Source organism: Centroberyx gerrardi, chromosome 24 (assembly GCF_048128805.1).
Source record: "Centroberyx gerrardi isolate f3 chromosome 24, fCenGer3.hap1.cur.20231027, whole genome shotgun sequence".
NCBI lineage: Eukaryota > Metazoa > Chordata > Actinopteri > Beryciformes > Berycidae > Centroberyx > Centroberyx gerrardi.
In genome coordinates this window covers 21,225,071-21,250,236 of record NC_136020.1, presented here as the reverse complement: position 1 = coordinate 21,250,236, position 25,166 = coordinate 21,225,071, and the positions used below count along the sequence as shown (strand labels likewise).

The 25,166-nt window shown below is 39.5% G+C and overlaps 1 protein-coding gene across 1 annotated transcript in view; it reads right to left on the bottom strand.

Moving 5' to 3' along the window:
* The window catches only part of LOC139917553 (anoctamin-4-like), a 58,299-nt gene that overhangs the window by 4,099 nt on the left and 29,034 nt on the right, over window positions 1-25,166 (bottom strand). The window contains exons 10-24 of the mRNA XM_071906687.2: window positions 25,006-25,112; window positions 24,368-24,423; window positions 24,054-24,175; window positions 21,683-21,817; window positions 19,962-20,058; window positions 19,003-19,063; window positions 10,703-10,785; window positions 8,191-8,331; window positions 7,166-7,330; window positions 6,435-6,471; window positions 5,531-5,642; window positions 4,864-4,921; window positions 3,007-3,104; window positions 1,747-1,889; window positions 932-1,084 (exon numbers count right to left, since the gene is read on the bottom strand). Coding sequence (XP_071762788.1) covers window positions 932-1,084; window positions 1,747-1,889; window positions 3,007-3,104; window positions 4,864-4,921; window positions 5,531-5,642; window positions 6,435-6,471; window positions 7,166-7,330; window positions 8,191-8,331; window positions 10,703-10,785; window positions 19,003-19,063; window positions 19,962-20,058; window positions 21,683-21,817; window positions 24,054-24,175; window positions 24,368-24,423; window positions 25,006-25,112 — 1,568 coding nt within the window. The remainder of the gene's footprint in view (window positions 1-931; window positions 1,085-1,746; window positions 1,890-3,006; window positions 3,105-4,863; window positions 4,922-5,530; window positions 5,643-6,434; window positions 6,472-7,165; window positions 7,331-8,190; window positions 8,332-10,702; window positions 10,786-19,002; window positions 19,064-19,961; window positions 20,059-21,682; window positions 21,818-24,053; window positions 24,176-24,367; window positions 24,424-25,005; window positions 25,113-25,166) is intronic.

Here is a 25,166-nt window from a genome sequence, read left to right as displayed (position 1 = left end):
AAGACTCGTGTCACTAAGGTAAGGTACTTAGAGCTGCACTGTGCAGTGTGCGCAGAATATAATGTATGGATGGCGGGATAAACCAGCTGGAGATTGGAGAAGTTTATTCCGTTAATTCAATTTAAAACCCATTGAAATTTAGTCTAGAATTACATTGTGTGTGTACTGTGTGTGTAGCCCATTTGACCTGCACCCGCCCCGACCCGTTCTCAATATCATCATCTTTCGACCCTAACCCGCCCCACCCGCGGATAGACCCGTGGGACCCGCGGGTTTATCTACAAACATTTCTCAGAGGCAGAAATAATCTCACTGGTTGAGTTAAACCTCAGTGGGCGGAGCCAAAGAGCCACTTCCTGGCTAAGTAACATTAGACTGAAGTCCAGTGAAAAAGAGGTAAGAGAGGAGGAAGAAGCATAGAGGTCTTGTTACTAACTAAAAAATACAATCTATCCATACTAAGTTATCTAGGTTAGCTAGTATAGCTAAGCTTCAGGTTCAAACTAGCCATACTAGCCTATAGCTATCTAGGTAAGCTAGTTAGCTAGCTGCTGACCTTCAACATCATGATGCCATGGACATGAAGGAATGAAAAAGTGAGTCATTACCATTTATATTTTTATGTATATTTTGATCAGAGTTCCTTCTTTGCCATTCAAATTTGCCAGTTAGCTAACTTGTGCTCTGAAAAACTGTGGTTCTTTGGCTCCGCCCACTGAGGTTTAACTCAACCAATGAGATTATTTCTGCCTAGGTCTGCCTGCATGTTTGCATAGCTAAACCTGCAATTTGCAAAGCTTATCTTCCTATTAGTTTCACTGGAGAAAATTAGCTGTGCAAATTTCATCCACATGCACAACAATCTTTGACATACACCACTAAAGGTCCAGTGTTTAAAAAAAAAAACGGTAAAAGGTAGTCGTATAATTACCGATGTCTTTGGCTTGAGAGGGCAGAGGTCGCCGCCACTGTGTGACGAACTTGTAGGCGTCCAGACGGATCTCAATGACGTTGTTGAGCAGAGCTAAGAGAGGAGCGAGGGGGAACGCCGCCACGAAGATGGTGGTGAAGCCAAACTGCAGAACTGAGACACAAGGAGACGTTAAGACCTGCCTGCTGCTGCTGGTAATTCAAAACTTACACTGATTTTAGCAGTGTAAATGAACATGATGTATGCAAAGATGTCCCAGCAAAGGAAATTGAGACATTTTTAACATTTCAGTGTTTACATATTATGAGTGCATGATAGAGACACATTGATATTCATGCACTTTTTTTTCAAAGATTATTTTTTGGTATTTTTGCTCCATTTGATACTAGACAGTGGAGAGTAACAGGAAAGATGAGAGAGAGAGAAAAATGACGTAAAAATGTCCCAGCCCAGATTCAAACCCATGATGTCAGGATTACACGATAAGCGCTGTACCCAGATAAGCCACCGGGACGCCAGATCAACTTTTTTACAAAATTGTATTACAGAAGATTATACTTTAGAGTGCTTTTTGGCTGACCTTAGCCTCATAAACCTGATATTAAAAAAAACAATGTACTGCAGCACAAGCAGGACACAGTAGATGGATGATTTTGAAGGTTTTGTGGTAAACTACAATGAAATTTAGGTTCCAGCTCAGTTTTTAGACCATGACACTAACATTACCAAGGGTTTGGGGTTCAGTTCCCACTTAAAAATGTAAGTGAGGGACTTAAAAGGGATAAAAGCATCCACTGGCTGAGAGTGCAACATACTCATCTCCAAGTATTCGTCAAAGAGTCCGTAGGCGTTCATGGGCTGCAGATTGTAATCCCTCTCCCACTGTGGGAAGCCGGACTTGGCTGTCTGTCCGTATTCCCTCCTCAGCCTCCGCCGCGTCCACCAGTTCTGGATCAGACTACCAAACAACACACAAAACGCAAAATTAATTCACTGCTTTGGAAAGAAATGGAACCGCTTTCTTCATTTTCATCTGTAAAATCTGTTGAGCAGTTATTGACCATGTCTGCATGCATACAAAACATGCGGTCCTAATACGGTTAAGACAATAATGCGAGTAAGGCAGGACTCAAGACTTTAATTTATCTGAAGGGGTTTGAATGTTCTCAACCCACAGAGGAGCATGTAACCCTCCAATTGGAGTTAAAACATTAACATCACCAAAACTGGAGTTAGGAGGTTTTCACGCGATAACAGCGATATGTAAAATACTCCTAGATTTTCCTGGCATTAATAGAGATTAGTCACGACATGTATACACCTTGTTTCTTATGATTTTATTGAAGCTCAAATGATAATCACAGCTACACGTTACATTTTGTTCGCGTCAGATCTTTTAATGACATGTAATACACCTTAACTGCATTTCTGAAAGAGTAACTGAACACCAAACCCAAATCTGTGTGAAGCCTGGCTGGTCTTTGGTGCCAGGTGATGTCACAGGTGGTGACATCACCTGGCATCAAAGATCAGCCAATAGCAGATGGCAATTTCAGTAGCATGCTTTTTACCATTAGATGTTAGGCTTTACACAGATTTGTGTTTTTGTTTTTTTTATGATGTGTAGTTTTTGACGTAGCTCATGCTGTTTTTTTTCCCATTTTTTTTTGTCCTTTCTGTTTAAATACGCAGTGTAACAACATGTCACATGTTAACCGAAGCATTATGGGAGGTGTCACTTTATAGAATCGTGTAAACGGTTTAGTGTAATCGCACTGTTGTCTTACTTGAGTATTGGCAAAAGTCGCATTATTGTAAACACAACCAATAAGTTAAACATGAGATTATGATAGATGAACTTCTTTAGTGGCACATTATAAAAACACTATAAAAACACAGTACAAGACATGTTACCCAGTACTTACAGAAATTTGGAAATCAATTTAGAAAGAGTACTATAGACTAAAATAGCCTAAATTGCAAAGCAGCATTAGTCCTGTGTGTGCTAGTTTTTTCTCAGAATCTGACCGAGACGTTATGATCTTTTGCTGGACTCTAGGTTCGGCCGTACTCACGGGTATCCGAGCTCCATGAAGTTGTTCCAGGTTTGTTTTAGCACCATGATGATCCCCATCTGCATACAGAGGTCGATGAGGCAGCCGCTGGGGTGGCACTGCAGCCGCAGGGAGAGAGGGTCACATCAGACTCCTACTCTAACACTACTGAGACTACTAACTACTCTAAAGATTACTAACTACTTTAAGACTACTAACTACTCTAACACTGCTTCCACCACTTTCAAAATGTAAACAAAAACTGGAGACACTCGAGGCATCGCTGGAGAAACCCTCCGCTTTCTCTTATCGACTTTTATGAACATCGCTCACTGGAAAATATTTTGTTTGTTCTCCTCACCTGAACAAGGGAAAATGGAGAATAGCCATTACCAAATTAGAATGTCTCAGCAATGACAAAGCATCTCTAAAATGTGTTTAGCAATATGAAGTGATGTATTGACTTCAGTTGTGACAGCACTGGGCCGCATTAGACAACAAGGCTTTCTCTGACTTCTCAGAAAGCTGCTTCGTCACCTTTCAGAGGGCCGACACTGCTAGAGCTGAAACAATTAGCTGATTAATCCATTAGTCGATGGACAGAAAATTAATCGATTATAATTTTGACAGTCAATTAATTGTTTTAGTCAAAAATACCAGTATCTGTGAAGCTGGTTACAGGTTAAAGATTTTCTTTCTTTTTTCTGTTTCATATTATTCTAAAATAAATACTTTGGGTTTTTTTGTCTGCTAGTCAGACTAAATCAGCAATTTGAAGAATCACTTTGGTCTCTGGGAACCTGTAATGGGCATTTGTCAGTATTTTTGACATTTTATACACAAAATGATTAATCGAATAATCGAAATAATCGTTAATTGCAGCCCTAGACACTGCCCACATTTTGATGTTTGCATCCACAAAACAAACTGACTGGAGTTTGTGGCCACTGTTATACAAATTTGTATCAGGCTATAATATAATAATCTTAGTTTAGTTTATTTCCAGAGGGAATGAATGAAGATTTTACAATCAAAGAATTCCTTTAGTATTTTTTATTTATTGTTTTTTTTTTTTTTTAAATTGTATGCCCTTTTCTTAAGTGAGCCATTGGAGTAGGAACCTGTGGGGTTTTTCTTTTTTTTTTTTTGGCTAAGCTGCTGTATCTTGTAGGTAGATGTCTCTTATTCTATTGGTTGATTTTAGTGTCTTATGTATTTATTTAGGCTTTTAGATTAATTATTTAACAAACCCTTCATGAAATAGGTTGGTTTTACTAATAAATATTTGTTCTCAGTACTGCAAGTGTTGCTGGAATTTCCTCTTTCCCAACTTTATCCTATTATTAAAACAGATACAGGATGCTGTGACACAGTACAGAACTGCTTCACATGCCTTTTCAAAGCAAGCAAATTTACATAAAAAACAATGAACGGGCTTATAACACCGACATGACTCATGAGTTTATATTCAAAATGTTTGGTTGAGACTTTCTGCACTAACCTTTCTGAACGTAATCACGATTCTATAAGGCCACAAATGGCTGACTGAGCCTGTGCTTGTATTGTACATGTCACATTACGGAGAGTTTTCCATTTCCATTTCTTCGTCTCAACACTCAGCAGTGGGAACAAGCGGGAGCGCATTAGCTCAGCACCTAAAAGGGCCGGCTCAGGTCTTTTGTCCCTTTAGACCACTTCAGTGTGTATTATTTCCCTCCATGTTCCCATAAGTAACGTTGGCAGCAATGGTTACTGCTGATGGGTGTTAAATGCCCGGTGGTCGGGCATACAGTAATAGCTTAATGTCCAATTTAGAGGTAGTGGGATCCATAATGCTTTGCTGTTATTCCCCCATGGGAAACCAAAGTAATTACTCACTTCTTCCAGTTTCCAGCGGTTGATGAGGCGGAGATATTCACCGGGCCGTCCCGTAAATCTGTCAACCAGGGCAAAAATCATTCGCTGAATTTTTATTCCGGTGCAAAATACGCTCAACATTTACTGTGGCAGGTGGCAGCTTTAATATCAATCAGCATCAGTAGGCTTTACAGTGATCCGTGAGATGTTTTTGAATACATTTATTGACGTTTTCCTCTTTTTAGTGGTTTACTGGAGATGTTTTTGACAGGGAAATACAGCATGCATCCATTGTGACGGGTACAAGGCTTTGGAACTTACAAAGTGACCATATAATTCTCAATGGCTCTTTGAATTTTAGAGAATATTAATGTAGACGTTGGAAAATTCCCACTTTCCACTTCATGCTTGCTGAACTGCTGCTGCAACTTTGGCTCCATCCCCAAGAGGAATCGTTTGGGGAAGAATTTAACGTTTTCAGGCTTTTCAGCTGTTGTTAGTTACAAGAAATGGTCTGCTCCGGTAACTAGTTGGTTGAAAGACACCAGAGTTTTGTGTTGCAATGTACTACTGATTCAGTTTTCCTGTATAAAATTGCCTGCAATGCTGAGGCAGGATAGATGCAGGATAAATGCATGAATGACGTCTGCAAGTGCCGGTATTTGAGGGTTCTGCACGACTTCCTCACCTTCCTAAGAAGAAGGCAATGTAGAACGTGGAACTGTTGAGGTTGACGAACTGGAAAAGGAACATCTTGAGGGTAAAACTGTTTTCCCACTCCGACTCGGTCCTCGGCTGCTCTGTGGCGGCAGGGAGGGAGCAGAGGGACGGTGAGTGAAACAGGTGAAGTGAGAAAAATAAGAGTTAGGAGAAGTACTACAACACTGGTTTGTACAGGCTCCCAAATATATTTTAGACCTGCTTTTAACCTATGAACCACTCAGGCCTCTAAGGTCATCTGGCACTGGCCTTTTAGCTGTTCCTAGAGTCAAATCAAAATCCGGTGAAGCTGCTTTTAGTCCCTACGCCCCCGGCCACTGGAGCAGCTGCCAGATTTTCCTCGGATGTGCCAAAACTCTTAAGCTCTTTTAAAATTGGGCTCAAAACTTTCCTTTTTTCCCAAGCTTTCGACTAACCTTGTGTGCATGTATATATGGCTGTATGTGGATGTATGTATGTGTATATATATACACGTGTATATACAATATATTTTAAATGTATATGTGTACTTTTTTATCATATTTTATATATATTTCTTGTAGGTTTTCTTCTTATTTCTACGATTTTAAAATGGTGTTGCTATTTTTCATTGTTTTTGCGTGTAAAGTTTTCCTGTGAATGAAATGTGCGATACAGATAAAGTATGACTTGACTACAGAAATTGGGTCTAGGAGAAGTCATGGAGGGACGTTTTGAAAGCTGAGAGATTTCAGATCTGCCAACTGACCAGAGCTTGACCTTTCTGATGTTAAAATCACAACAGGAGGGATTAAAAATTAACCAATGTACATCAGTTTTTGCATTTGGAAAACCTTTTCAACCTTGTCATGGAGACATCGTGAACAGCAGATCTGCTGATGCGTCCAACTTACCTAAATTGGTGAGAAGAAGAGCAACTTTTTCATAGAGCTAGAAAAAAGACAAGGTTGGAAGTTATTGCCGAGGGAAGAAGTTAACCCAAATTGACTGTAATTTATCTACAAATTGTATTTGTGAGATAAATTTTCTGAACAGCCCCCAGGTATATACTCGTAGGTACGCATAATTTAAAAAGCCTTTATTAGAATGGCTAAACCAACAGCAAAATTAAAACAGCCAACATGTTTCTACCAGCATGGACATTTATTCTTTATTCTACTAAACTTTTCCCATTGTTCTATGAGGACCGATTTTGTCTCACAAAACTCAGTTACCACTAGAGCACCTGGTGTGTTTTTCTGTAGCAAGGAACCTATTGATTTAGAGCTGATGTTGAATTTGAAGTATTGGAACCGGTATCAGTATGGTGATTTCTCAGCCAGGGATATATGAAAAATAAACCCACCTAAACTCAGCTGACATCTCTCTTTACGTGTAGAAATAGAGTTTATCACCTTTTTAGGTTGACAGAAATCTTTAAGATGTAAATTCATATTACAGACCATAGTAAGTATCAAGATATAAAGATAGTGTATTTTAAGGAAAAAAAAAGCATAAATTCATGTTTTTCTATTAATGTTTTTGTTTTTATTAGGGCATGTAATCGCCAACTGGAAGCCGTAGTTCACCCTCAGCTTTTTCTTTACCGTCACATCACTGCTGCTGGCGGCCAGCGGACACTCACCACGTTGAGCAGCATGATGATGCAGAAGTTGATGCAGACCGCCGTTCCTGTGGTCGCCACCTGAGAGTTGTTCCTGATGAGTGCCCAGCCGAATGCCGCGAAGGTGCTGACGGTGATCACACGGTAAATGACGATCCCAAACACCGCCGCTATCACCACCAGGATCTGTGACAAGAAGTGACAAGCAGAAAATACTACTACTGCTTCTATATCCACTTTATTTGTACAGCACTTATATAAAAGCAAAGTTTATTAAAGTCGAGATGAAATGAAAAATGCCTTTTTAACCCTTTTAGATCACATCCCTGGTCATATTGTGCACCTATTTGACAATATATGCCAAAAAAAATACAAAAAATCAATTTCTTTGTATTCTTATATCAAAATTCAATCATGTTTTCTTCCTGTAAAACAAAATATGCCGTGTGCTTACGTAAGCAGGACTCAACCAATTTCAACCAATAATATCATGACATAAAAATAAGGAATAGGAAAATCCATTCAAAAATGTACGAGATAAAATGAGATAAAAACAGGGAAACATTTAAAAGAAAAGTGGTTAAAAAATATAAACATGGGAAGCTAGTATAACGGAAGATGTTGATTAGAATAGATGATAAAAATTCTGTGGATAGCTATAAAAGGGATAAAAAACCTACTCTGACAAAATGGGTGCTGACAGGAAAGTAAATCACAATGGGTTACTAATGCAGTTGTGAGTCATCTTAAGACATTTGCTTACAAAATAGTTTGGTGCTTGAAGATAAGAGTCATCAAGAGATTTTGAAACATTGACTAATGATTTGCAGGTAGCAAATTTTCCCCAAAATGTAGCCTGTGTGAGTTGTTTTGCAAAGAAACCCTTCATATACGTCATTATTGATTGTTCCCCTATATTTTTTTCCAACATAATGTCCTTGGCAATGACAATTTGGCGACAACACTATCCATTAAAACATAATTTCATGAAAACTAATAGAAAGGAGAGAGTGGCACGTCTATAATCTCACACATTTACTCCTTACCATGAAGAAGATCCCAGACGTCGAGACGATGAGCCGGCTGTATTTGTCTGTGAACGCCTGGTAGGGCTCCGGCTTCCCAGATATGGGGTTCATCCTCTCCTTCTTGGAGTATTTGGCCTCAAACTGGGGACGGATTTCCTCCTGAAAGACAAAGGACAAAACGCACTTCACCAAAGTGCAGCTGAAAATGCAGAGAATTTGTAAAACTCATTGAAATTCTCTGTAACATGGTGCTATCATCGGGTATTTTCCTAAAAACCGAAGAAGTAGGGGACAACGTGCTACAAATGCTGGATTCTTGTTGCATCTGTAAGCCAAAATCTGCAAGAAATCATAAAGAAAAAAAGCCTTAATGAAGCCTTTTGGATTATTATATTTTTGTATGTCTGAATATTTAATGTGCAGATTGGAGTTTTAGTTCTACAAACATTTGTCGGAGGCAGAAATAATCTCATTGGTTGAGTTATACCTCAATGGGTCAAAGAACCAGAGTTTTTCAGAGCGCAAGTTAGCTAACTGCTAACTGGCAAACTTGAATGGCAAATCAACTCTGCTCAAAATTTAAATAAAAAAATGTAAATGCCATAGACTTTGCAAGTAGCCAACTGGCAAACCTATGGCAAAGGAGGACCTCTAGTCAAACTAAAAATTAAAAATATAAGTTGACCATGGCATCCATGATGTTGAAGGTCAACAGCTAGCTAACTAGTTTACCTAGATGGCTATAAGCTAGTATGGCTAGTTTGAACTTGGAAGGTCAGCTAACTAGCTAACCTAGATAACTTGGCTAGATTGCATTTTTTTAGTTAGTGGCAAGAACACTAAAAAACTAAAACTAAGCTCCGTAAATAAATCATCTAGCTACAGCCTGAAGAACACGGTGTTCACTTAGTGGAAAAGAGGGTTATGCATTCAGCATTTTCATGTAACTTGTTTGAAAAGATCAATTTACTCAACACATTTACTGGCTTGCTGATATAGTACATTTTATGAGTTTATTATGAGTCACTTCCGATATGTAATGTCTTGTATTTTGTTTTGAATTGTATTTAACTGTAGTCTATGGACTCTGCATTGCAGTAATAAAGCTTACAAGAGCATATACACTCGTGTGTGTTATTGATTATTCCCCCACATATCCAACACAACTGCAGGCAGATCTATGATACAGAGTCTACAGCCAAACTCTACAGTAAGTCACACTGGCGTCCATAAGCATCTGATGGGAAGACCAAAGAAGCAAAATCACAGTTTATTATCTCCTCCTCCTCCGTCTTGGCTCCTTTTATGTCCCAAGCAGATATTTCTGAGTCACTTTCACACCCACAAGCAGCAGTTGGCCTTTCACACAGCGTGTTCACCGGTTGGAGGATGAGTGACAGATGAGGGTTAGGGGTCAATACACAAGCAAGGCAGGAACATTACAAACCCACCAATACTTCTGACACAGCCAAATTATGACTAATGTGTAGGGGCTTGAGTTTGCATGAGCTGTCATTTTGAAATTGTATTTTCATAATACAGTGAGTCACAGATTGAGTTGAGAGGGACTTTCTTGCAGGATCTCGGTACAGCAGTCCCAATGGAAACTAGATACACAGAGAGGAACACACTCATCCCTGCATGTCGGCTCCTATCCAAACCATGAACTTAAAATTATCACTGAGCCAAATTTCAAAATGTACTTTGTATTTTTGTCAGGTATATTCAAAGTGTCAGTCGTGTCAGCTTTTATATATAGTGTATATGTGCCTGTCTCCACAGTTAACAGACTGAAAAATAGACAGAATGGAGTTTGAGTTATACAAATATTTCTCGGAGTCAGAGCTGCACTTCATTGGTTGAATTAACCCTCAGTGGGCGGAGCCAAAGAGCCACAGTGTTTCGGAGCGCTTACCTAGATAGCTATAGGCTAGTAGGGCTAGTTTGAATTTGGAAGGTCAGCTAGCTAACTAGCTAACCTAGATAACTTAGTATGATAGACTGTATTTTTTCAGTTAGCAGCAGAGCGCTAGGCTTCATAATATTAGCTTCCTCCTTTCTTACCTCTTGTCTTTTTCACTGAGCTTCAGTCTAATGTTACTTAGCTAGAAAAACTGATTCTGTGGCTCCGCCCACTGAGGTTTAACTCAACCAATCAGATTATTTCTGCCTCCAGAGCAGCTCTGCCTCCAAGAAATGTTTGTAGAGCTAGATTGTTAGCAATACTAGTCAGTTTGCTGTTCCCTGCAAGTATCTGTGTATATGAACATTTACAAATACACAGGATTTGAAAATCACTATTCAGTGTCCATGTGGAAACCTGGCCCACATTTAGGCTTACAAATAATCCACAACATCTCAAACACTAATTTCCAACCTCACCATCAATCAATCTCAGCAACATTCAGCTAAAGGGATGGCTGCCCCTGCTAGCTTGAAACGGCCCACTCAGCAGCTCAGAAACCACATTGTACCGCCCTCCTTCACCTCCACTGTATCTCTGAAACGATAGCGTTGATGTCTACTTTACCTCCTCCTCCTCCCAGTCGATCAGGTCCCAGTCGTACGCGAGGACCGCTCTGCGTCTCTTCCAGAACTCCAGGAAGACCGTCGCTGAAACATGAATAATAAAACAGCATTAGGGGTTTGAGGTTTGAAGGTGTGAGTGTCGCTGTTGGTGTCACTGCTAAACAGTAGGCCTACTGATCACATTTTTTTTTGTTTGGTATTTAGCCCTTCATAAGCTGCAAAGTTAGTTTTCCAGATATTTGGCAGAATTCAAACTCAGTGCTGCACAGATGCTGGGGTGAGCAACTATGCTTTCCTTCTGAAGCTCTCAGAAATATATCTATAACTATATTTGGATTTGCACTTAGATCAGAGAGCAGAATATTCAATCTCTAGTTTTCAGAGGTAGGGACTTGAGTCACATGACTTGGACGCAAGTCAGACTCACAATTAATCAATTTTAATAGCTTGAGACTTGACTTGATGCATGAAGAGAAGACTTGATACTTGACTTCACTTCTGGTGACTTGGGACTTGAATTTGACTTGATTGACTGAAAAGGTTTCTAAAGTCCTGACTTGAGATCTTGTGTTTGTGTAAATGACTTAGATTGAAAGTGATGAGATTTGTTCCAGCAGACGACTGAATTTAAATTCTGTTTTCTGAATTTGTATGGAATGATTGAATTTATTGAAGTTGAAACTGATTATAGAAATCAAACTCATGATGCTCTTACCACGTTTTTATCCTATTAAAACCATATTGCATTGAAAAGTCCTAGATATTTAGTTTTATTTAAGATATTAAATTGATACTGGACTCTTGATTTGTTCTGACTTGACTTGCTGTTCTACATTTAGACTTGAGACTTGACATTAATGACATGGACTTGACTTGAGACTTCAAGAGACCTCAAGACTGATTTCAGACTTGAGAAAATTGACTTGGTCACACCTAGTTTTATAGTAGTTTTATACAAGTTAATAGCACAACATGTTTTGTTATGTTTGGTAAGATTGTCTGATGTGAACCAGGTCATGTCACCGCCTCTACATTAATTGCACTGAAAGAAACAGAGGCTTGATGTCACTGAACAAAGTCCTGTAGATAGTTTACTTATTGCAGATGTTTACCAGCCTCTCACTTCAAAATCGGAGCAGTATCTCTGCAGAGTCCTGCCTCAGTCACATCAGAAGCTTTTTCTCCTTATTTTAAAACCAAGACTTGTTCTTTTTGTCTGGGAGTTATTATTTGAGCCTTTAACTTATCTTCTTCCCTCTTTAAAGCAGAGTAACATGTTTTGTGCCTGAAAGCTCAGCTGTCTAAGAAGGGCACGGCTTTTCTTGTCGAGCCAGCAGGGGAGCACACTTCTGAGGAACGTTAATGAAGGGATTTCAATGGATACTCCGCTGTAGTTGCACCCAAAGATATATCCATTTGGACAGCAGCAACTTCCAACATCAAGAGGCAGCCGCTGCAAGGTCAGTTGTACTTTTTTAAAAACTTTTATGAATGTTAAATTGGAATAATCTGAAATATTTGCGGACACAAAACAGAATTGGGCTCGGCATGACTGCAGCAGCTGTAAAAACAGCTTGCATAATATTCCACATTTCTCTTTATGGTTTAAACATCTTACATTTTCAAAAAATATGAGTTCAACATGAGTTTGGCATGTTACTACTCCTGTTTTGTGTTTTGAGTTATTAGTATGTGCCTAATGCCTTATACTGTATATAATGATGCTGCTAATCAACACCGCAAAGCAGATTTAAATTCAGCATTATATTTCAAAAGGCTGCATCAGGCTACATGGCTTCAAGAAAAACACATATTTTACAACATACGGTTTAATGTTGTACTATGTAAAGTTCAACACTTGTGTCCTGTGCTCAGATAACACTGCAGGTCTGTAACTGATTAAAGGATTGTTACAGTGGGCTGGTAGAGGCGATCTGAGGCAGGATCAGATATGGGGATCGTTAACAACATTCAGCATTTGACCTCATCACCCTGCAACTTTACCTGTTCAATACACAATAACAGCAGCATTTAATAGAAATCTGACATGATGAAATAATCAATCACTGCAGTTCAAGACACCTGCTGACTAATGCACACCTGTCTCATCTTTGGGATTCTGACAAGAGGTTAGTTGATTTTCACAGCTGTAAAAAAACCTTCTCCAAATGGCTGTTACACCCAAAGGCATCACCCCTAACACTTAAATTTGAAGCTAAATTGATTTCTTGACCCTGCAAACATCCCCATAGGATTTGGAATCAAGTCTCTCTGGTTTCCTAAGAAATGCTAATCATCTAACAGCAGCAATCCCAGATCCAAATCAACACCAAAATTTAATCAATCAAAAACATTCTTAAGTTTTTGAGATAAACGGTTGATAGACAGACAAACTAACAGGGGTGAAAACAACCTCCCACCCTCCAAATGTCCCACACTTAGCAAACCTCCCAGAGCAGAAGGTTTTTCACATCTCAATCAGTCAAATGACAAGTTTCAGTAGAGCTCAAGCATGAAAATGACATCATACTTTAGTTGAATCTAATGCATAAAAGATATTTTGATGGCAGAATGTCACTTGAGTCACTAGAAGCAGATGGAATACAATAAAAGAAACTATTTGCATTCTGTGTGATTGTCATTTCCTCTGTAATTACTCCTCCAGGCTTATTCCATAAAAAAGAAAGTGTCAGCCTGTGTGGTAAAATAACCCAGAGAACATTTTGAATAGATGTTGATGCGACGAACTGCACCAGTGTTGAAAACCAGTGTAAATACAGCGCCAAAATGGAAGTTGAGACGACGTCTGTGTTGCTGCTACCTGCATCGTTTAGTGAAATCAGGACCTAAATATTTTTCTGATTTCAGTTCAAAACAAACTCCGAAGCTGTTTTAACATGTCTTGATATCATGCTGTGATCATTTTGTGCTCGTTTGGATTGATGTTCCACTTGGCCGCCCCCGGCACGCTGCCATCCATGAAATACATGCTGGGAAGGGTTACAATAATCTCCGGTGTATTATATTGTTGCTCTGAAGGAACATCAAAGATATCAAAATATGAAAACGGGTGCGATGCCTTTCAGTGTGCAGCAGAAAACGTGCATCTTTGTAAGGGTTTAAATAACGCCAAATGCCTCTCCCGGGTTTCACAGTGTCTCTCCTGGACCGGTGAAGGATCAGACTGATGGGACCGACCCAGAACCAGAGTCTGTCCCTGGGCTTCTCTCAGCCAGAGGCCAGAGAGTGGCGTTCACAACCAGAACTATCATCCGCTGGTGAGGAAAACTGTGCTAACAGAGGACAGAATGTCTCTTTTGCTTTTGTCTCTTTTTGTTGTATGTGAGAGGAATGCAGGGATTGATTTATCGAAGTGTGCAAAGGCTCTAAAATCATGCAAGCACACAAAATGATATTGCTGGTAGCTAACATTTCCCATGAATGCCAAATTGAAAAGCTCATACTACTACCAAAAAAGAAAAAAACCTGATGGGCATGATTCAATATCTTTAAAATATAGATCCAGTCAGTAAAAGTGCCATCATTTTGTTAACCAAGGGTTTCAGTAACCTACTATCCTTTAAAAGTAATTAAATTACATACAAAAATATATAACTAAATTTCTACTTTTAAAAGGAGCAAACCACCAAGTTGCTTTCCTTGTATGTGCAAACTTACTTAACCGCTAAAACTAATTCTGATTCTATTTGTTTTAATTTTGTGCAATCTTTTGTAAGATTAGATTTTTCAAATGTCAGATATCTCATCAAACTCCTTAATCACTACATATCAGCCAGTGATGAGAGAACCCAAACCTCCATATGAAAGTGGAATCAAAATATTCCTGTCCTATTTTTTGCAACAGATTTCAGTGGCAGCACTTGCAAAAAGACAAACCTCGTCTTGGCTGAGGTTCACTCCCTCCATACTTGCAATATCACCATAAAACATTCACAAGCATGAAATGGATAGGGTTTCCACCGTGACTAGGACAATGTCTGAATATGCCATGCCGTCAATTATTAATGCGCTAATGCAACAGGGCCTGCACCGCTTTCAGTAATGAGCATGCTGTAGTGTGAGAGCCAAAGCACTTCATGTCCCTGAATTCAACAGAAAAGACTCACAGCTTAGACCTGTTCACACTTTCGGTTTATATATTTTAGATATTGAGCATTTGACTACATTACATTTGAAGTCCTGTATAGCCCATGGCACTAACACTGCCAGGGTTAGGGATTCAATTTCTTGTGTAGCTCCATGGCACTGAAGCCCTATACGAACTGGATTCGTTTTACTACGGGAGGTCCTGTAATTTAATTTTCACGGGCTGTGTGTGTGTAATTCCAGAAGGGAATTCTGAGATTTCCTTTTAAAGTCCTTCTTGTAGTCTGAATGTGAAACGTCATGATCTTCTCTTCCACTCCTACACCCCCGCTGGCCGGTCAAACGAGCCTCGCCACCAAAAGAGAAAACCTGAAAACTCGACACTGGACGACAGAGGAGACCCTGCTGCACCTTTATAGTTGATGGGACACAACCAGATGGTGATGCAAGGGATTTCATTTTATTTTATTCATCCTTCATATGGGTCGCTATGATATGTCGGATGATGCATTTGCACTCACTGGATTAAAATTACGAATAATGTTGGTAATATTTACAATTACATGACCTCCAACAGTCAAGCTAATCCAGCCTGAATAGGGTTTCACACAGCCAGGATTAGGGATTCCCTCTCAGTGTTGCTAGTGCTGTAAGGGGCTTTAGATGAAAGTGTCTCAATAAATCAATGAAACCCTACACTATTCAGGTTTTCCAGTATCACTATAGGTGACTAGTTCCTCCATCTGTCTTTTCTACTTTCACATTTTTCAATTCGGTCTACTTTTTTCCCCTTTTCTATTTTTTTTTTAGATGAAAACAAGACTACTCCACATGTAGGTGCCTTGACTACTATCACTGTGTCCATGGTGACGTGTTTGCCATCACAAACAGCTACATTTTGTATAAAGAGGGCTTTGAGGTGACGTAACGCACGCTCTGTCGGCCATATTGGAAGTCCACCGCTCTTGGGCAACAGTGTCTGAATAGCTATAATTGGATTTCTAAACGTACAAGTTGTCCATCTTAACAGATAGACCTGGTTAATTTCTGTGTTGTTTTTGATGGGGGACTGATCATTTCATCACTGATCCATCTGATTCTGTGTCAGTAATGTCATCTTGTTAGCTAGCTAAACAATATTATCTGGTTAGCTTAACAGCATTATCTTGTTAGCATTATCTTGCACACATCTGACTAATGCACTAGCTAACGTATCTGGTAGCGTTAGTAGTAGCTAGTCGGCCTCAAAAGGTCTTTTAAGTTGTGATTATCTCTGGAGAGGTAAGGCACACTTAATCGTATACTGGTTGACGTGTCACCAGTGTGAGAGTGACTACTCAATACCAAAAAGTAACGCCGCTTGATCCTGTGTTTCCTTTAGGGGGGTAAAAATATCTTTCTATTTGACTTGATTTGATTCTTTTAATGCAATGCATTTTGCTTGTTCTTTTATATGAATTTTATCTTTTTCACTTTGTCTTAATGCTTTTAATGTTTTATGTAGGCCTAAAGCACTTTGAATTGCCTTATTGCTGAAATGTGCTATATAAATAAACTGCTAGCTGCTTTGCTAAATCAGCCTGCCTGCTAGTTAGCTAGCTAACAAAGGCAAAGGTCAACTGTTTATTCAGGTTAACTGCTTTTCAGGTTCTAACTTGTAGTTTATTGAAGTGGAGATTATAGGATCAACAGTGCTAAAGACAGTTTACTGTGTCACAGTAACCTACATTTGGAAACAAATCCACCTTTTCACTCTATTCACTTTTACTGCGAACGTTACTGAATGGATCTATCAGCTGCTCTCTGTTTCTAGCCTGGTTAGTAAAAATTTGTATAACATTGGTTGTTACAAAAGTAGTCAATATTGCTAGTAAAATATGTGGAACCAAGTGGTGAGACCATTCAGATCCCGAGCAAAAAAAACTGTATCATTGATGATCTATCCCATCCACTAAACAAGAACTATGAACTCTATAACATCTGCCATTTGCTTTACAGTACAATGAGTGCATACATTTTTAGCATAGATACAAATACAACTGCTGACTTGAGCTACAGAAACACATCCAAACTTGTTTACAGACATGTATAACTTGTACATGTTCTCTCCTCCTCACCCTCAACAGTTAACAGCTCCATCATCCTGCTGGGAGTGCTGACCTTTGCCCTCCAGCTGTGTTTAGCTCTGTTCTTCCTGCTGAGATGTTGGAGTTACGACAAGAGAGTCAGAGAGACACTCAAACACCCAGAAACTGAGGAGAAACTCTGGATGGGTGAGCAGTCGCAGCACAGAACGCTTTACTGTCGTTGTTGTTGTTAGGGTTGGGATTTTAATTTGACTTATTAACAAAATTTCATGTTTATTTCACTTGTTTAATCTAAAAACTTTAAGTAACAAAACATCATGAGAGGTCTGAGAAGTGGTTTTTCAGAAGCGCTTCACAAATTAGAGCCATTTTTTGCTGCAGGACTTGATGCTCAATTCCGAATTGTTGCTCATATGATTTTTTTGAATGACTGTTTATATCTGTTCTAGGATGTAACCCATATCTGATACCATATGATCTCAAAAGACACGTGTGTGCAGAGTAACATAAATAAAACACATTTCAGTTACAGTATGTGCTTTTTTTTTTTGGACTGAATTCAAGTGTCTCCCCAAATACCAATCAAGTCGCTATTCATTTTCTTTTTGTGTCTCGTTGCTCTCCATGCTAACGCTGCCGTGGTGCCAAAATAACGACAATTGTCTCAGGTGAATGACGTAAGATTTCCTTATTGTCATGGCAACGCTGACAAATTCTGATTTGAGCGTTCAAATACAAGTCACATGTAGGTCTCATGCCTCTGGAGACGATTTTGTAGCTCACATTCATGCAGTTCAGATAGGGAATATATATGAAAAATATGTGACTCCATGCAGCTTTTCGCTGTTCACACTGATTAGGGAACATCAGATCTGAGTCACATGGAGGGAAAAAAATTGGAATTGGGAAACTTGCAGCTGCAATTTGAACGCAGAGTCGACCTAATCAACAGCCGCTCACTGGGTGAAAGCTTCCCCACCCACCAGGGCTTGAAAATTACCTTGAAAATTACCTTGTCAACTTGTACCAAGGCAGATAGTCTGTCTGGTAAAGTGTTTTTAGGGGAAGGAAATTGAGCTCGCTACATACACAGAAATTACAGATGACCTTAAAGTAGTAGTTTTTTTAATCCCTGATGTGTTTGCAGCAGAGTGAGTTCATGTTACTTTTTGCTCTGTGTGTATTTCCTCAGTCTCCTCAGCCTTTCACCTGCCTGAGGACATTACTAAACGAGCCGGCTATCGACTTTGCGATGATGAGGCTGAACCATCTATTACTCTGCAATCAGCTGCAAAGTCTGCAGCACCCAGTTACGATGAACTTGAGGAGTATAAACCCTACACAAACTCTCTGCCCGCACCTTTCATACCCTGGGACCTCGTTCAGCGCTGACAGCATTCAGCGTTTGGCCTTTTTACCAAATGTAAATGTAAATGTATAAATTTGAGATGGAATGTAAAGTGAACATTAACATTCAGTGCTTTTGATGACAGTCGTAGCATAATGTTATGATATGTGGCACTCAGGGCCGGCTCTAACCTGCTGGAAGCCCTGGGCAAAATTTTCTGCAGAGGCCCCCCCTTTTAAGACAAATCCTCCCCACCATCAAGAAATAAAGACTGAATAAAAATGTAGTGTTTAACTGTTTGATACCTGTTAAGATACAGCACATGAATCTCAAAATAAAATGAACGTGAACGTGGCTCTCTCTACTTGGACATGAGCTTAAAATGAAGACTTTCAAGGCGGCCTAAGGCAATAAAATCCATCGGTGCTTTTGATTGGTGTTATAATCACTGTCCAATAAGAACGGTATGATTTTTCTTTTTCCGAAAGTATAAAAAATACATCAAAGGATGCCTGAGGCTGTGAAACAATGTGCAATGTGCATGCAAGGCTTGAATGAGTGTCAATGTTTCCAATGTGCAGAGAAAACAGAAACCTTTGATGTGTTACTATCATTTCCATAATCAGAACTTGTACATTGATTATTGCTGAAATTTGTTTGACATTTTTGTGTATTTTTGTGTATCTACTTGCTTGGGAGGAGGAGAGCAACTTGGAAAGTTCAAAGTTCAAAAGTCCAAATTTCAAAGACCCAACTCACCCCAAACAGCCATGAACACAGCGAAGAAAACAGTCGCCCCGTTGTCAAACAGATGTGTGACCTGAGAAGAAGAAAAAACCAACAAGGCAAAGGCTCAGAAGACTGAAGCAGAAACACAATTTAGCTCAAATTCACACTGTGTGATTCTTATCCTTATGACAACAACAGATGCAATTTTACACTGCATTCCCTAAAGGAGCAAATGTCGCCAAAGCAAGTTCACCCATGTAATTATTGCTGTTTTTTTTACTTTATTTGTATAGTGACAAAATGTAAGAAGTGTCAGAATGAGTGTTGCTATTAGAAACTATTCTGAAAGTTATCTAATGGTAACTACAGTACATATTCAACATAATAATGACAGAACAAATGCATAAAGATTTTGAACCCACTTATTGAAGAGAAGGTTGACTTCAGTCCAATCTGTTTTATTAACATACTGCAGCTAACAGACTGGGAATCAGTTGACTTGGTATGTAAATAAAATACACTAATTTCTGGATCAAACACATTTTGGCATCAGAGTTGTGAATGTGCTTCATCATGGTTCTCAACCTGGGGGTCGGGACCCCTCTGAGGGTCGCAAGACCATGCTGGAGCATTGCAAGATTATTTGTGGGATTGGAAAAAAGGAATATTTATCACGATATATATCACGTCTATTTTTTCAGATTTTTCTCTAGTTTTTGCTTTTTTTTCTTGTGAAATACTGAATAGTTTTCAGCCTCTTGGCCTCCTCTGATAATGAATCAAATGAAAACAAACTGAAAAGGGAAAAAAAAAAATAAACACATGAATAAAGGTGTAAAAAGGGGATGTATGATCTCAGCAAACAGGAAGCAGGCAAAATCCACAAAGAGAAATACATTCAGCGGGGACTGAACACATTTTTCAACTGCATAATAACAAAATACTCAAAGTAAACAGCTGCTGTGAAGCTGTAGTCCGTGGCAGATTACCTTGGCGTAGATGCAGCTGTCGGACAGCCTCTGGTAGGGGCAGTACTGGTCACAGATGGGACACATGATGATGTCAGTGGCCTGGCAGATTTCTTTACTGGAGAAACACACACAGCATTTAGCTGAGTCAGCACACTTTAACACTGAGGGTGAGATCAATCACTTTCAGTTCAGTCAATTCAGGAGTTTTCCTCATTTGGGTTCAACCAATATTGGTTTTTTTAAGGCCAATAAAAATAGATACTTTTAGACTGGAGTCACTGGTAGTCAGTATTTTGTTCTGATATTCAAAATTTGACCATGCCAAGAAATAACTAAATAAATACATACATACAATACAATTATTCAGTGTTTCCTGTAATTTTGTTCTTGTCTTGTCTTGTGGAAAAGCCTCTGAAGCAGCATTTAGAGCATCATGGGACACTAAAACTCTCCACTGAAACCAGACTAATTAAATTCTTTAAGTGTCAGCAGCTCTTTAAGGAAGATATATCAGCTATTTCACAAATATATCAGTCTAGCCCCAGTTCATATATTTTCTAAAAAAAAAAATAAGAAGATGACTTATTCACAACACTGTGACTGGCTTGAAGGTAAAATTGATAGATCAGCGCCTACAAAACAGTAACATTTTGGGGTGAATGACCTATTGTATTTATGAAATATTGTATTTTCAGGACTTTATAAACATGAGGGAACTACTGGGTTTTCCAGTATGGATATATGGCATTCTGGAAGGAAACCATTGAAATTCTCTGTCATTATCCACACAGCTGCAGTTTTATTAGCATGAATTGACTGAGCTGAAAGAGAACTGACCTCAGTCCAGACTCACTGTGTTTAACCACCAGCCACAGTCTCATACAGACAGTCTGATCATCATTTACCAGACATTATAAATGTGATGAGGCATCCACCTCTTCAAAACTATGACACCTGCTCTGAAAACATGGAGGCTGCCATGAAACTCCAACTCACTAAGGATTACTAATTAAAGTATTACGTAACTTAAGACCTTTCCTTACAAAACAGTAACAATCTTCTTAGATTTCTCTTTTTCTGTGTTTTATCTCTTTTCAGATTTTGCATAACTGCTGTCTTCAAGCTTTTTAAAACGCTTTGAATACAAGCAGGGAGAGCAGAGAGAGCTTCCTTCACCCCAACATGATCTCATAAAAAGTCGTGAAATGAGCACAAACCCTGAAACACAGATTTACGTGCTGCTGACACAAATTATGTGAAAATTACAAACTGGATTCTGTGACAATAACACTAAAGGTCGGCTAACGGTTAAGTTTAGGCAACTAAAACAACTCAGTTAAGGTTAGGGTAAGGCATTAGTCATGGTTAAATAAGAAAAACTTTCACTAAAAATTAAAATTTGAGTAGAAATTATCTTTGTACAAGCTGGGAATTGAACTCCAGTCTCTGGCATTGAAGTCAAACTCATCCCGACCACAACACCCTTACTTTCCACTGAGCTGCTTCAATGTGACACTACTTCGTGTTTAGAGTCGTGTCTCCTTCATGTACCCGTTTCATGCTGGGAAAACTGAATTTTTAACACTTTACGTGCCACCAACACGTGTATGGGTTCATGTATTTGTCTGAGATCAGGTTCCTTCAGCTGCATCCTCCCTGCTGAAGTGTCCTTGAGCAAAACACTGAATCCCCCTGAGCTCCAGGGAGTAGAAGAAGAAGAAGAGAGGAGGAGTGTTTACCTGACCTGGCAGTGCTCCAGGGTGAACAGGCCGTACAGGAAGACCAGCAGACCCACCAGCGCCGCAGGGAACAGCATGCCGGTGTACCAGCCGAGCCAGGCGAAGTACAGACCGATCTTCTCCCCGAAATACCTCCTGCAGCGGCAGAGGAGAAGCACAGGAACAGGAGGACGGGTCAGTGAGGAGCCGGGTTCAAACCAGCAAGCCTCCGCCCTGCTGAAGTGTCTCTGAGCAAGACACTGAGTCCCTACCAGCTCCGCACCCTGACCTCTGACCTCTGACCTCTCTGTAGGGGGAAGTGAAGAGACAATTTAACCCTGCGTCTCATATCTGCATTTTTGTAAAACGCATTCCCACAAGATAAAGAAATTCACTGAAATCACCTACAAAAATTGTACAAAGTTTTTATTTTTTGTCACTTCCTGATTTAGCAAAGCAAAATTTTTAAGTTCGTGCCGAAAATTCATTCTTTAGATTCAGCTACTGCCTCCATTTTTAATGACAGGAGGAAGAGAGAAATCGCACTTCTAGAAAAAGAAAGAGAGATGTTAAATGCCAAAAACGAATTAGAGAGAGTTGGAGTCATACTGGATCATAGCTGGGCGATATGGACAAAACTAATATCACAACAATCATATGATTTTTCTATATCGATATATAACGATACCTGCTAACAAACTCACATGCCAAATAATCAAACTGCTGTTCACACTGAACGCCATAAAATACAAATTCAAATAATATTCCCTCATTTGTTTCAGATCTCATTTTGTGAGACATTTTAGTTAGTATTTATTTTTATCATTAATTTAGACAACTGAATGATGTATCACACTAACTCGATATCATTAATTCATCACAATATAATTCTGTTGAAAGACGATAAATGATAATATTGAATTACTGCCCAGCTTTATCCTGGATTAGTCCCATCAGAGAACTATCAGAGAATCACTTCCTGATTCAGCGAAGGAAAACCGAAACATGCCTTCAAAACCTTCTGCTATAGATTCAGCAACTGCCTCCATTTATATCTCCATATTTATGATAATTATACCACTAGAAACTAGGTCTTTTCATATCTGTACTAGGTCTTCATTCAGATCTTACTAGGTCTTTTCATATCTGTGACGAGATGCTTTTACATTTTTATCACTCTCAGTTCTGCCCTCATTTGCTGGAAAGGAAAGCAGTCAGAGGAGGATGACAACAGACCGGGAGGGATCAGACAGGAAGCCGGTTCAGCTGCTGGATCTGAACTCGAATCACTAAATGTTCTGTACAACAGGAGAGTCGTGTCTAAATGTCAGATTATCCTGCACAACACAGATCAGCCGTCAGACCAGATTCAACACAGACGCTGGTTTCAGTAGCAGGTTTATTCTACAGAGATTCACTCATTTGTTCCCAGTGCGATGAAACTGTGGGATTATCACCTCGTTTTGTGTTTGGTACTGTGACTTGCATTACTTCCCAGCAAGTATTTCACGGACGGCAGCGTGCAGGAGGCGGCCAAGGTCAGCATCAGCACCAAATGAGCGTGAAATGATATTATGGCACAGTAAAAAAAAAACCCACATATTAAAACAGCTTTGGAAACTGTTTTGAATCAGAAAAGATAGTTGGGTCCCAATTTCATAAAACGATGCAGGTGCACTGCAAAAAAACGTCATATTCAGCCTTCAAATCTTATTTTTCAATTTGATTTACAATTTGATTTGCATTGGAAACAAGACTCAATAATCATCAAAAAGTGGGATTAAAGACCCATGAAATCAAAAATAATGTGTTTTTTTTTTTACCATTTTGCCGATGTTGTTGGACTTAGTGTTCACCTGTTCACCAATACAGGCCAAAAAATGACAAAAAAAATGTTGATTTCAATACATTTTATATCAAAATGAACAGACCGCTTCTTTCCGGTAAACAGCACATTTCTGTTGATGACTCATCCTGCACTCGGGGGGCGGAGACAAAAAAACGTTGGAATTATTCCCCCCCCCCTCCTCCCCCCGCTATTTGTTTCCCAGCATGCAGCTCAGTTCAGCTGCAACATGGCCGAAGGAGTGTTTTTTTGTTTCTGGCTGCTTCACCTAAAACTCTTTTCCCCGACGGAGCGACGGAGGCGGAGAATATTCCTCCACAACCGAGTGCAGACTGCCGTCCGCCCACTTCCTCCATATCTCATTAATATTCAAATAAGCCCCTCCCACTGACGCTTCCCGCCCTAACTTTCTGTTTCATTCGGAAATACGTCAATACAAAGAAGCAAATCGGGCTCTCCATGCCGCTTCATGGGGTCTTTAATAAAGTACAACTACTATGTGTGATTTATTGATGTTAAAATGTGTTAAAAAGCGTCAGGTCGTACCTGATGAGGTCCAGCGGTTGGTATTTGTACCAAACGCCCCACCAGGCCCAACACTCATACAGCAGGTGGCGATGGTTCTCTGCTCCGTGTGTCCTGATGGAGTTTTTGCTTCGGTAGCTCCCCTGTTAAAAACACACACACACACACACACATACAGACACATGACACACACAGACATGCATGAAGACGTACAGACAAACACACACAGATGCACAAAGATAATTAACACATGAATGTGGCAGCGTTGAAGTAAAACAGGAGGGAAGTGAAGAAATTAAATCAATCAGCGTCTTTGTGAAATTCAGCCGTTTTACCTCATGCAGAGGGAAAGCTGCTTCATACGAACTGTTGCTCAGAAGACGATTCAGCCCTGGAGTCAAAAAGAAAGAATCACGAGGAGAGAAGAGGTGGGAAGAGTAGGAAATATAGCGATTAGCAGTCTAATTACAGTAATTCATTGCGATAAAATGATATAAAATAAGACTTTATGAAAAGGGGAACTTGAGAACTTGAGTTGTGGGAACAGAGGAGTAAAAGGGAGTTGGGGAAATGAAAAAAGGTAACAAAGGATGTAAGATATGAACATGTATCAGGTAAAATTGTAAGAAAATACAATAAAGGCAGCCTGATTCAACAGAGCTTCTTAATATTTTTTTCTGTTTGATCTCAGAGTCAAAGAAATACTCAATTGTAATAAAAAAGGTTCAAAGAGATTTCTGACCGGGTTAAATCAAGGTAAAACCAAGACTTTTCAACACCTTTTTCATGCCAGTTAAAATGAAATATAAGACCAAGTTTTGTCCCATCAGAGTCTGGGATTTAACAGTGTTCACAGACTTCTGAGGGCATGAATTTCGGTAATCAAATTCAATCAAATCAAAGACTTTTCCGGGACCTGCAGAAAACACTGTCTGAACACAAAATGTCTGCCAGACGTCGAGGACAAACTCACCCATCTTATTCTTCCCCTCTTCGTATTTGACCCGCTGGAGGATGTGGTGGACGATGCGACTCCTGGTGGCGTTGTTGAAAAATGTGTCTTTGTTGTGAATGATGAAACTGCAGTGAAACGAAAATGGTTATTAAAAATGATGATGATGTCTGCTGCGGATG